This window comes from Enhydra lutris, unplaced genomic scaffold, assembly GCF_002288905.1.
Source record: "Enhydra lutris kenyoni isolate GAN:26980312 unplaced genomic scaffold, ASM228890v2 scaffoldscaffold94, whole genome shotgun sequence".
In the NCBI taxonomy this organism is placed as follows: Eukaryota; Metazoa; Chordata; class Mammalia; order Carnivora; family Mustelidae; genus Enhydra; species Enhydra lutris.
In genome coordinates this window covers 1,504,599-1,517,475 of record NW_019154178.1, presented here as the reverse complement: position 1 = coordinate 1,517,475, position 12,877 = coordinate 1,504,599, and the positions used below count along the sequence as shown (strand labels likewise).

At 46.3% G+C, this 12,877-nt stretch overlaps 1 protein-coding gene across 3 annotated transcripts in view; it reads left to right on the top strand.

Annotated features, from left to right (window-relative positions):
- The window catches only part of LOC111138933 (ASH1 like histone lysine methyltransferase), a 189,099-nt gene that overhangs the window by 72,722 nt on the left and 103,500 nt on the right, over positions 1 to 12,877 (top strand). For 2 of the 3 annotated variants that reach the window (XM_022490935.1, XM_022490936.1), the window contains exon 4: positions 11,847 to 11,945. In XM_022490935.1, the coding sequence (XP_022346643.1) occupies positions 11,847 to 11,945 (99 nt within the window). Of the gene's footprint in view, positions 1 to 3,429; positions 3,434 to 8,445; positions 8,454 to 11,846; positions 11,946 to 12,877 lie in introns of all 3 variants that reach the window. The other variant, XM_022490937.1, reaches the window with a different exon arrangement.

Genomic DNA, 12,877 nt, shown 5'->3' with positions numbered 1-12,877 from the left:
TTTGGCTGTCCTGCACGGAGGTCGGGGACCCACAGGATGAGCTCTTGTCGACCAGGCTCTGGCCAGTTGGAGCCAAGAAGAGGAGTATGGGATGGTTTTCCCCGTTTCGTTTGTGTGAATGTATTCTCTCCCACCGTTAACTTGGTGCTTCAGAACATTAATGTGCTTTGAAAAGTCATGTGTGGCCTCGCGCAGTTTCCATATCGTCCCGGTGTTCTCTTTACGGCCACGCAGGAGCCGGTCCCCTGTACTGTAGAAGCAACAGCAGGTGATACATTTACGAACGTCTGCGTGTCCGCCATCGGACCACCGTGCGACGGGCGGTTCCTGTCAGGAGGGCGTGCAGAGTGAGAAGGGGGGCCTGGGGCAGCCCCGAGGACCTGCGGTTCTGAAGGTAGTGACTGACCGCCATCAGCCTCTGGTTTATCCGTGACCATTTGTGATCGCTTCTGTTTTTAAAAAATGTATTGCCTAAGTGTAAAAATCTGGAGATTTCATATAGGAGTTCAAAAGTCTGCTCTTCTTCAGAAGAAAAGTCAGAACATCTGTCAACAGTCAATCCACATTTCCTGGATGACATCAGTGGCTGTGTGTCACTTAGTGGGAGCAGTCCCCCCGCCCTGCCACGACCTTGGTTGGGATATGCATTCTTCAGCGGCCGTCAGTCCTCAGTGTCCTGTCGCGTGCCGCGCCTGGCCTGGGTCATGTGTTCAAGCAGGGCATCTGTCTCAAAGGAACATTTTAGTTTGTGGCCTCTAAGGGTTATGAAAAGGAGCATATAAAAGGTGGGGGGATGAGGCAAAGGTGAGCAAGAGGACGGACGAGGTGGTCAAGTGTATTGTCTGCGTAAGCGTTAGAGTCGCCCGAGAGACCACTTACAGGAGGTGGGCTTGGAAGAATAAATGCCAGCCTGGTGTCAGGGTCCTCGGGAGACGAGATAGTCTGATACGGGAACATGCCTGCTTTAAGAAGAACTTGTGGGGCGCCTGGGTGACTCAGTGGGTTAAGCCTCTGCCTTTGGCTCAGGTCATGATCTCAGAGTCCTGGGATCGAGCCCCACATCGGGCTCTCTGCTCAGCGGGGAGCCTGCTTCCCCCTCTCTCTGTGCCTGCCTCTCTGCCTACTTGTGATCTCTCCCTCTCTCTCTGTGTCCAAAAAAAAAAAAAGAATAAGAATAAGAACTTGTCTTCCTCCCCTTTAAAAAATAACAAAACCATTAAGATCTCTCTGAAGTCACTGTTCTGACACAAATTTTCTGTCATAACTGGAGTCCTCCACAAACTCAGCCCCGCTACTGTGCAGGACAAGTCTCCACGCCCCTATCCACCCACACTCTTGTCTGGCCTGCTACGGATTTGGGGTCCCCACAGCCACTCAGCTTTGATACTTTGGTAGAATGACTCAGAACTTACCGAAACCACCGTACGTAGGGTTACAGTTTTGTTACAAAGGATGCAGGTCAGGAATTGAAGAGATTCATGGGGCCACGTCTGGAGTGGAGAAGGAGACACTCCGCTTCCGTGCCCTCTTTTTGTGGCATCTGGGTGTGTCACCCTCCTGGCACAGCACCAGGTTCACCAATTAAGGTGCAACATTGGGCCTGTGGGGCTAGAGTTTTGGTTGGGCTTAACTGCATCCGCATGGTTAATTAAATCACTGGCTGTGTAATGGAGCCCCATCTCTCGCCCCCTCCACTCACTGTAGATTGGGCTGGCCCCAAATCTTAGTCCCTTACTCCTGCGATTGGTCTTTCTAGTGAGCTGCCCCATCAGTGAGGCGATCTTGGGGCCCACCTAAAGTCCCTTCTTTGGCGTGACAAAGACACTTCTGTCACTCAGGAAATTCCAAGGGGTTTTGAAGCTCTTTGCCAGGAATCTGAGACAAAGAACAGATAAATTCTTTATTATATCAAAAGTCTGAATTCTTCTGTTAGCTTGTATCTTGAAGCCTCTCTATCTCCTTCACAGTCACTCTTTTGGTAAGTGGATAGAAAGGTGTCTTAATTTTTTTGTTTTAGGTTTTATTTATTTGAGAGAGAGAGACACCACAAGAGGGGGAAGGGCAGAGGGAGAAGCAGACTGTCTGCTGAGTGGGGAGCCTGGCGTGGGGCTCAGTCCCAGGACCCTGAGATCATGACCTGAGCCCAAGACAGATGCTCAACTGACTGAGCCACCCGGGCATTTCCAACCACCGCCCCCCCCACCCTGCCCATTCATAGTTATTGTCTATTGTTTGCTAGGAGCAAGGAATGCAAGCATGAATAAAATGTAATTTCCTGCCATCAGGAATTTACTGTTCAGCAGAAGACATAGACGTGTATACAGATAATTATCAATAGCCCCAGAGGCATCTTGCTGACCCAGTCAGTTGAGCCTGTGACTTTTAATCTCCAGGTTGTGAGTTCGAGCCCCACATTAGGTGTAGAGATTACTTAAAATCTTAAAAAACAATTCCTGATAACTCCTAAAATTGAGGTATTCACAACATGTTTTGGGGGCAGAGAAGAGAGGGACTCAGGAAGAGCTAGAAAGATGTGTTTAGTTTAGTGTGCAAAGAATAAAGGGTGGACACTTGCTGTGCCTGTTTGGCGTTTCAGGGTCTTGGAGATCTGCTGGTGTGCTAGGGTAAGTGCGAGCGGTCTGCTGTGGGACGCGGGAGGTGAGGCTGCGAAGATAGGCAGGAGACGGATCTGAAAACCTCTGTTTGTCTAAGATACGAAGGAGTTTAATAGAGTTTACTGTATGGGCAGTGGGAAGTTAAAGGTTTTATTTATTTATTTGTTTGTTTATTTTTAATTTATTCATTTGAGAGCATGAGCAGGGGGAGAGGCAGAGGGGAGGCCGACTCCCTGCTGAGCAGGGAGCCCAACAGACGCTCATCTGACCGAGCTACACAGGCACCCTGGAAGTTAAAGGTTTTAAAGAAAAAGAATGCTTTGCCGAAGTTACGTGGAAAGTACTCTGGTAGGTAGGCTGGACAGATATCAGGTGCGCCAGTTTGGGAATTGTCCAGCGAAATATCATGGGGGCCTGAGCAAAGGTAGTGATGGAGAAGGCATAGAAGTCGATTTTAAAAAGAGGTGAGGAGGGGCACCTGGCTGGCTCAGTCGTTAAGCGTCTGCCTTCGGCTCAGGGCGTGACCCAGGGTCCTGGGATCAAGCCCCGCGTCAGGCTCCCTGCGCGGAAGAGAGCCTGCTTCTCCCTCTGCCCCACTTGTGTCCCCCCTCCCCTTTTTCCCTATCAAATAAATAAATACAATCTTTTTAAAGACCTAAAAAAAAAAAAAATAGGCAAGGGGGAGATTTTAGAGAGTTGGCCAGATCCCTGTCCTCTGGGGTTGGTGGGACCGCCCTGTGGCCTGCGAGGGGGCGTGGGAGGGGCCTGGACGCAGGACGGTCTTGGGTTCGGTGCTGGCCGGTGGGATATGGAGGTTCGTAGCTTGGAAGGGAGCGCGGCCTGAAGGTCAGCCTGTTCCAGCCGTGATTGTGGAAGCCATGAAAGGGACGCCGCCGCCCCAGGGAGCGCGCCAGGGTCCGAGGGGTCTGCGGTCCGCGTCCGGTGCTGCAAAGGCCGCCTGAGGACGGAGGACGGAGGGCGGACAGTTCGGTTTTCCGCGCTGTCTGTTGTGATCTCCGTGCTGTGTGCGGTGATGAATGTTAGATTTCTGAGGAAGTGCACGCACTTAAAATTCTTACAGCTTTAAACTTCGTAGCAGTTCTGTCTGGTTTATCATTTCTTGTAATTGCACATTCTGTCAAGAAAATATTTGCATCTTGTCAGTGAGGTGTTCGTTTCCAGTGTCATGTAATTGTTCTTAATGTGAAAAGAGTGTAACTAAACGTTGTAGTTTTTAAATTTTTTTTTTAAAGATTTATGTATTTTGGGGAGAGAGAGCTTTCCAAACAGGCTTCCCGCTGAGCAGAGTCCCACATGGGACTCGATCTCACAACCCTGCGATCAGACCTGAACCAAAACTAAGAGTTGGACACTCAGCCGGCTGAGCCACCCAGGTGCCCCTAAAATTTGTTATTTTAAGTTGACCTTAGTCTTCCGCTCATATTTTTTCTAGACATAATTTGGAGATAGATTCATTGTACATTAGTTGGTACCCTGTTAGAATATCCAAAACCTGCTTATTATACCATATGTTACAGAATTGCCGGTTACCTTCTGGACATTATCCTGAGATAGCCTCCAGTGGCCAAAGCAGGAATAGTGTCAGTAACAAAATTAGTAATGACAGTATCAGATTATAATGTCAAGAATATGGTAAATACCCACTAGCCCATGTTGGTATAAGTACATGCGTACGGGACGCCCGGCCGGCTCAGGGGGGAGAGCTTGCAGCTCTTGGTGTGGGGCTGTGAGTTCAGGCCCCATGTTGGACGTAGAGCTACTTGGGGGAGAAGGTAGGAGTGCAAGATGAAATGGATCAGCGGGGGAAAGGGACGAATCCTTACAGAGAATTCCAGATGTTATATGTAGACGGTCCTCTTCAAGGAGCTGGAGCTTCATTCCCACTTCTTAAGTACAGACTGAACTCAGTGACTCAAGGCCGCGCAGCAGAGTACAGAGAGGGTAAAACAGTAACTCCGTAATGGAGAGGCCGAGCAGACAGCACCTGAACCGGGAGCAAGCTCAGCTGGACCAGTGATAAGTCGTCGTGGCGACGTTGCCCTCCGATACAACGTGGTATTCTTTCCGGAAACTCACATCCCCAGTGCTCTTCAAAAACACAAACCCAGCCTAAAAATACTGAAACAAGCCCAGGAAAGGGATGTTGTACAAAATACATCACCAGTACAGTAACAGAAAAGAGTTAAGGGCCCGAGAAACCGAGGAGAGATGGAGGCACTGTCTTAGAGGAAATTTAAAAATTAAATAAATAAAAAGGGTGACAGGTCTGATTAGTGTGTGAATGATGCTGATGTGGTGGTGGCTTATTTGAACTTACGTGCCGTCCTGTAGTAACTCCAGTGTAGACGAACGCTGTAAGCCCCGCCCGACGCGTGAGCTCCATCCGTACGCCAGCCGGGCTTCTGGCTTCCTCCGGTCCCCACAGCCGATTCATGTTAGTTCAGTGTGTGTTTACCTTACGTAGACATCAGAGAGGCCTAACGGGAAATAGTTTCTCACCTGGAGAATCACATACTCCATCCCTGGTTTTCAGCATGTTCAGCTCACGGCTGTACCTTTCAGACCCTGCGACTTGATTTCAGAAATGGGGAGACTGGGTAGCCTGGGGTATTTCCCATTCACAGCTTACGAATCATAGAATGTATAAATATATACTCACATACATACACATATACATATACACATAATAGGTTTTGATAATTATTTTGTCCCCCAAAAATAAACTAGAGCTAAATTTTCTTTTTGTTTGAAAGAAGTATATTCACTGTAAAACTATAATAGTTGAAGTATACTGTTTTTTTTTCTTATTAACTGAAGACTGTGAGCATTGATGAGAATTTTCTAATTTATGACAATTTCACTAGCATGATGTATAAAGATACACTCAAGAGTGAAGTGTGAGGGGCTCCTGAGTGGCTCAGTGGGTTAAGCCTCTACCTTCATTCAGCTCAGGTCATGATCTCAGGGTCCTGGGACTGAGACCCGCATGGGGCTCTCTGCTCAGCGGGGAGCCTGCTTCCTCCTCTCTCTGCCTGCCTCTCTGCCTACTTGTGATGTCTCTCTCTCTCTCTCTCTCTGTCAAATAAATTAAAAAATAAAAACAAAAACATCTTTAAAAAAAAAAAGTGAAGTGTGAACATGTGGAGATGAGGTCAGAAAATTGTGGGGCTTTGTGCAGTTTTGGGGATTTCCAGAGGAATTCCATTTCAGTGAATGTTCTGATTTGGGCATTATGAGAAATAGCCTAATTAGAGGGAAAAAACAGACTTTTTAGGTTAAAAATCACCAGCGTAAGCTCTGAATCATTCTCTCTTGCAGTGCATTTAATTGGCGGGTCAGATGAAATGTATTGCTCTCAGTAACTGTGTTTCCCACAATTGGGAACAGCTGTTTTTAACATGGCCCGAGCTTTTATCTCATTGCTCAGCTCATTCAAGAGAAGCTTCCAGGGCTTCTGAGCTGTGAACCATAGCAAAGGATTCAGAACTTGAATCTGGAAACAAAAAAAACCTGATCAGAACTTCCAAATTATTTGGTATTTTATGTTCAGTTTCTTTTACTGTGATATTCATTTGTATTATAACAGTTTTGATTCATTCACTGATCAACAAACACTGCCAGTAGCCTTGACTTGTAAATGATAATTAAAGCTTCTTTCTTCAAATTAAAATTGTACAACATGTATTACTTTTGGTGGGCAGGAATGATTTAAATCTTGGAAACTAGTTTTAAGTATGTGATTTTTTTAAAAGATTTTATTTATTTATTTATTTATTTGACAGAGAGACACACAGCGAGAGAGGGAACACAAGCAAGGGGAGTGGGAGACGGAGAAGCAGGCTCCCCGCTGAGCAGGAAACCAATCTGGGGCTCGATCCCCAGAACCAGAGTTCATGACCTGAGCTGAACGCAGTCACCTGACAACTGAGCCACCCAGGCGCCCCTAAATATGTAATTTTGAAATAAATGTATATCATCTGTAAACTTAATCTGTTCTTCCATAGCTGACCCTGAGACATTTCCAGCGTTAGACACATCAAACGTGGGAGCCTGGCTGGCTCAGTCGGAGGAGCGTGGGACTCTTGATGTTGGGGTCATGAATTCCAGCCCCACGTTTGGTGTAGATTACTTAAGAATAAACTCTTTAGGGACCCCTGGGTGGCTCAGTTGGTTAAGCGGCTGCCTTTGGCTCAAGTCATGATCCCAGGGTCCTGGGATCGAGTCCCGCATCGGGCTTCCTGCTCAGCGGCGAGCCTGCTTCTCTCTCCCTCTGCCTGCTTGTGTGCGTTCTCTCTCTCACTGTCAAATAAATAAATAAAATCTTTAAAAAATTTTTTAAATTAAAAAATATAAACTCTTTAAAAAAAAAAAAGGAAGGGAAGAAAGAAAGAAACCTCAAACAATCTGTTCACCCAAATCATTCCCTAATTTCTTGGGTCTTCAGTGCTGAGCTCTTAACAGGGCATGACCAGAATTCATAACTGTAAATTATGAAAATTTTCATAGTGGATTTACGTTAAAGAAATATATGTTTTATCCGACCAGCTGTTGGTTTCATTCACTGTGGTTTTTTTTTTTGTTAATTTACATTTTGAAATTCCTCATTTTTAGCCCCGGATGCTCCAGGCTTCAGTGGAGTAGTTCGGTTGAATTATTATTCCAGTGTTTTCTCTGTGATGCCTTCCACTCCCCACCCCCTAACTACTATCAATGGGGATTTTCTCTTTTTGTGCTGATGTTTCTGCCCATGTGACTGTGCCTGCACACCTGGCGTCTGCAGGTGTAGCCTCTCTCTCTCCTAGGGTGGTCTCCGTTCCTCCTGCCTAGCCATCAGACGAGATCTCTAGTGACAGATCTCCTTCCGAGGAGCGTCTTGGTTTCCACCCATTGTTGTTTATGATGGAAAGATTTCCAGATTCTTGTCTCTTAAAATCCAGTTATGTTCTTTTTTTTGTTTTCTCAACTTTCTGCCTTTTTTATCCATGATTTCATCTTACGGCTTTGCTGTATAAGTACCATTTTTCCCCCTTTCTGTCTAATTTGGCAAAGATGTTTCCCCAAAATCTGTCTTTATGTTTAAAAGCTCACTGAATAGTGTCCTGGTAAAACCCGGAGACGATGTCGTCAAAACTACTTCCAGGGCTGCCTTGCACATGTCTGAGTGTGTTCAATTCCTTAGTCCCCTCATTATTTTCCCAATTTATTAGGAGTTTATTTTCATTTTCCCTCCATACTGATAGTCTGCCTTCTGTTTTACAAGAAGTCCTCTGTTTTTCCAACTGAAGGGAAGGAGTATACATGTAATAACCAGCTTACGTGTATGCTGAAGGGCAGTGTTATTTGGGTACTTCTTTGGCGATTTTTCTGTCATTTCTACTTCATTTATGTGTGTGGCATTTCTAAACATGTTTCCAAAGCTGCCAGATACCCGAGTAATGAGACACTCAGTAGTGTTTCTACCCAATAGTTTTGTGAATTGAAGAATCCCACTTATAGTCTGTTTGCTTCTGAAATATATCAAGATTTGGCTTTATGCCGTGTTGAGATGAGAAATGAAGAGAACTCTCTGGTAAGTGCAAGCATATGGATTCTCCACGTGTCTTCGTTGAGGGAGCACCGGAGTGTCTAGAACCGGAATCCATACAAGCCTCTTGTCCTAAAGGAGTGGAGAGGCTTCCCGCCGTACCCACCCCCCGCCCCCAGCAGATCTGAAGTGACCCCCGGGGAGATGGGAACAGACCCACATCGTGAGCCGTCACCGCCCCGAGGCCACCGTGCGGGAGATGTGAGGGGCGAGCAGGGGACGCAGGCAGCCGCGCTCCCCGGAACCGAGCTCAGCAAGTCCTCGTGCCTCCTGTGGCCACCGCGGGCTGGATGGATGGCGTCCAGAGCATCACCTGGCCCTGGAGAAGCTGCGCATAGGGGCCAGTGGGCTCATACGCCCCTCAGGGAGGCTTTCTCCCTCCTTGTGTGAGGCGCTGCCTTCCTCCTGCTTCCCCGGCAGGTGTACCTCTTGTGCCGCCTCTTCCGCCCGCTTGCCAGGGATGCTCCACAGTCTGCACCAGTCCGTTTCCGAATTGGGCGTGAGTCCTGCCCTTCTCCGGTTATTACCTTCTTGTCGAATAGTCGCCTGCACGTGCCAGGGGCGTTGTTAAGTAATTAGGGCAGTAAATTTACCATGAACCTGAAGAGCCAGTGTATGGATGCTAGTGCGACTTTTATAAAAACGCTTTCCATTTTTTACATGACTTCACTTTGGAATTCACACGAGCCTGGGGACTTGGAGTGCTTTAGGAAACCAACCTCCAAGTGCGTTTGCCTGCCTCCGTCCTAAAATGAGAGCCAGGGCTCAGACTTGGGCACCTCCGCCCTTGCTGATGGGCTTAACCACCCACCACGCTGCTCCACCCCGCACTCTGCTGCCGCTTGGGAAACGTGCATTTATTGGTCTCTTGGAACGGACGTGCTTGTTCTCTCTGGTGTCACGTTGCTCTTCCTGGCCACGCAGCCACACAGTACGTTTGTGGCGGTGTCGGAGGTGACGTTTGCAGATCTCATCTGATTTCTGCTCTTAGGCCGGTTTGAGCATCTTTAACAGGTTGCTGCCTCGTGTGTGTAAGTTTTGATCCTCATTTTCCGGTCTTGATCTTGGTCGCTTTACCTCATTAGGTCAAGTTTTTCAGGAATTCTCATCGTCTTACTGTTCTATAAGCCCCGATTTTAAATGAAATACAGGTCTAGAGCTGATGATTACCGAACCCTAGAGATCTGTGTCTCAGGGATACATCCTTATTCCCCTGAAATATGGAACACTGTTAAGAACATCTCTGCTTTTCATGAAAAGGGAATTCGAACAGACTTTTAAAGTGGAAAACGAAAACCATCCTGAGTGAAGTTTTATTCCAATCTCCTGTTACATCCTAAGAATGGGTTGCTGGCCTCCCTTACTTTCAGGAAATGAAAAGTGGCTCAGAAGCTAAGTGAGCTAAGCCATGTCTCTCTCAATTGTTTCAGTTTCTCAGGAATTGCTGTACAGTGCTGCCAATAACGGTCTCTGGGGATCTGACCCCCATTCCACCTCCCACTGCCTCCTCTGCAGCTCCAGATGCCACCAAAAGAACGAGCTTTGAAGAAAGTGCCTGTACCCTCTTTTACCCTGAGGTGGGTGAGGCCAGGCAGGGTGATTCTCAGGATATCCTGATGATCAAAGGTACAGTTGAAGCCTTCATCAAGACTTTCTTGAAGATGACCAAGAAATGTGGGAAACGTTGCCCAGTAGCCTAGAAACTGAAGATGGGAGCTCAAGAACGGACGGTGCACGCCGTCTGACACACAGTGCAGGATGACCTTCAAGACCCCAGATCCGCTCCTTGAGGGCAGAGACCCGTATGCTGTTTTTATCCACCCCCACCCCCGTGTCTAGCAGAGGACTGAGTGTATAAAGGGGCCTCAGCAAGTGTTAGTCTATGACCGAGAGAGAGAAGCCTTTACCAAAGTCCTCTCCAACCTCTCCTTTCCATCGTAGGTAACCTGAGATTGTTGGCTTTTCTTCCCCAGAGTGGTGACAGAGAGTTCACTGATGTCTCAAGCTTCTTGGCCACTGCTGTCTTCTGTCTTGGCTGTGTGTCTGGGTTGGAAATATTTTATCTGTCCGGTGTATGAAGTTTGCAGTATTAATACTTACAAAGTTGTGTCTTCACCGATGCCTAGGCTTTTACCTCTCAGATATTTTTATTGTGGTATTTAGCTTTTTAATGGACATCTTATCTGGACCACAATCTCGGGGGGTGGGAGTTATTGTACTGTTGGTTTTTAAAATTCCTTTTGTATTTATTTTTCAGATTCAGCATTAAACAGTCTTGCTTCTTGATTAGCTCTCCCATTAGTCGTCACTGTGTTTGAGAAATAGGATGTACTATCAGCAGATCAGTTCCCAGACACCTAACGTGTTGCTCTTGAACAGCAGCCCACAGCCCCGTCCTCACCCGAGCCGCGCTTACGGGCCTGTGAAGGAGGTGTACAGTGCTGTGACTTCAGACGCTGTGTAAATAGGACAGCTCGGGGTTTGTTCCGTCTCGCAGAGAAAGGGACGAGCTGGAAATATAGCTCCTTTCAGTTCTCTGTTCTCAGGTGGTTCTCCATTCGCTTAGTCACGTCTTCTTTCAGGAGTTAACTCTTGTTTAGAGGGACATCTTAAAAATCTCATCTTCAGGTATTTGATTTCTTGTACCTTTTGTGGTCCTAGTTATATGTAAGGCTTTTAATTTGTAATTTCCTTTCTAGTTAAAAGTGAGCGTTTCGCAGTACTGCTAGTTTTTTTGACAGACGGGAGATGGACATTCATTATTCTCACAGCTGGCTTTTTTGGTTACAAGGAATACAGTATCAGAACCAAGTATGTTTTATCCAGGAAAATAATCCTTCTTGAACAATGTACTTTTCTCTCGAGTCAGAAATATGTTAAATTATGCTGCATTGATTTCAGGTTTTGGCAAAAAGTATTTGACTTTTTGAAAGGAAATTGTTTCTTTGTCTTTATGAGCTCCTATGTACATAAACCAAGGAACCTTATGTGTACAGCTTTAAAGTAGGTTTTTGCTGTATCCATAGACAAATTAGTCACCAGTTCTCCCCGAATATGCTGTAGAGGAAACACACAGACTAGGAAAGTGACTTTTGTGGAGTAGATAGGACGTACGGGTGTGAGGTCTGACTCTGATTCTCACCTCTGATTCTGGTAAATGAAATAAATGCTCAGGGTGGACCTGCTTTCTCACATTAAGTCGTTCCTAATTAATTGCATTATAAATGTTCTTTGTCAGTTCATATGATGAACTTGAGTTGATAATCGGGGACAGATGTGATTAGAATATTGCTAATGACCTTTATCAGTAACTGTCTTCACGTGTGTCATAGTAGTGATACATAAGAACTAAACCGTATCCTCTGCTCGTTCTTCCACTGAAACGAGTTTTCCGCTCTGTTAAGGAACAGGAGAAACTCATGTGTATGAGACTGTGGACCTGTGTCGAGAGCACACAGGTGGCTTGTCCTCTGCGTGCTCTCCGCTTATCGCCAGCTCAGAGTCCCGTTACTGCAGGGAATGGCCGAGACGACGACTAAAATATGACAGTTCTGACCCAGAATGGTTTGGCTTCAGTTTTAGACTTGAATTTTCCTATGGTTTCTGTCTTTTCCCTCTCTCTCTAGGTTCCCAGCCGACGTCAGAGAAGTCTTGTCAGCGAGCGTCCGAGAGCACAAACTGCAGCCCTGCCCGAAAGTGGTCGTCGTCTGAGAGTACTTCGACAGGCAAGTACCGTGTGTTTTACCAGACTTCACTGAGTTTCCCGTCTGTTACCTGTGAACAGACTTATGATATGATACTGTGAACTTTTACAACGTAAATTACAATTTGTGCTTACGTACAATGTTGCAGAAAAAAGCAGAAGTGGTCACGGCGGTGGGGGATGTGTGAGTGAGCAGAGTGTGCACTGGACCGCAGTCCTGCTCCCCAACTCGTGCTGCATCCGCACACGTGGGCTCACGCACGCGGGTGCCGTGGCTCTGATGGGGGCTGGGGGCACAGTTCTAAATGACTGGGACAAGAGTAGGCAGACACAGAAATAGAGTTGGGTTGAGGTACAAGAGTGTGCGGTGTTATAGGGCATGTGGATTGGAACTCTTTAATAAGGACTTGGCTGCGTGTGTAAAATGGCCTTAGTAACGCCGTAGTTTCCAAAGTAGCATTTACAGATCTCTGAGATACACAAAACAATTTATGGGGTTGTAAGAAGAATCTCTGGTCATCTTTATTTCTAACCTCAACTTTTAAAATGTGTAATGTTTACATATTTTAAGTATGTATAACCTCTTAATACAGTATATCATATTCGTGTAATTCATACATGGATTCTTTTTTTAAAGATTTTTTTTATTTACTTATTTGACAGATAGAGATCACAAGTAGGCAGAGAGGCAGGCAGAGAGAGAGGAAGGGAAGCAGGCTCCCCACTGAGCAGAGAGCCCGATGCGGGGCTCAATCCCAGGACCCTGAGATCATGACCTGAGCTGAAGGCAGAGGCTTAACCCGCTGAGCCCCCCTAGGAGCCCCACATGCATGGATTTAGATGATGCTCTCAGTTTTTCCTTTTTACTGATTGTGTGTTTATAAAAACAAAAAACAAAGCTAGAGGGCTATATCTATATGTAAAAAATTACAGGTATAGGTACAGCTATCTTAT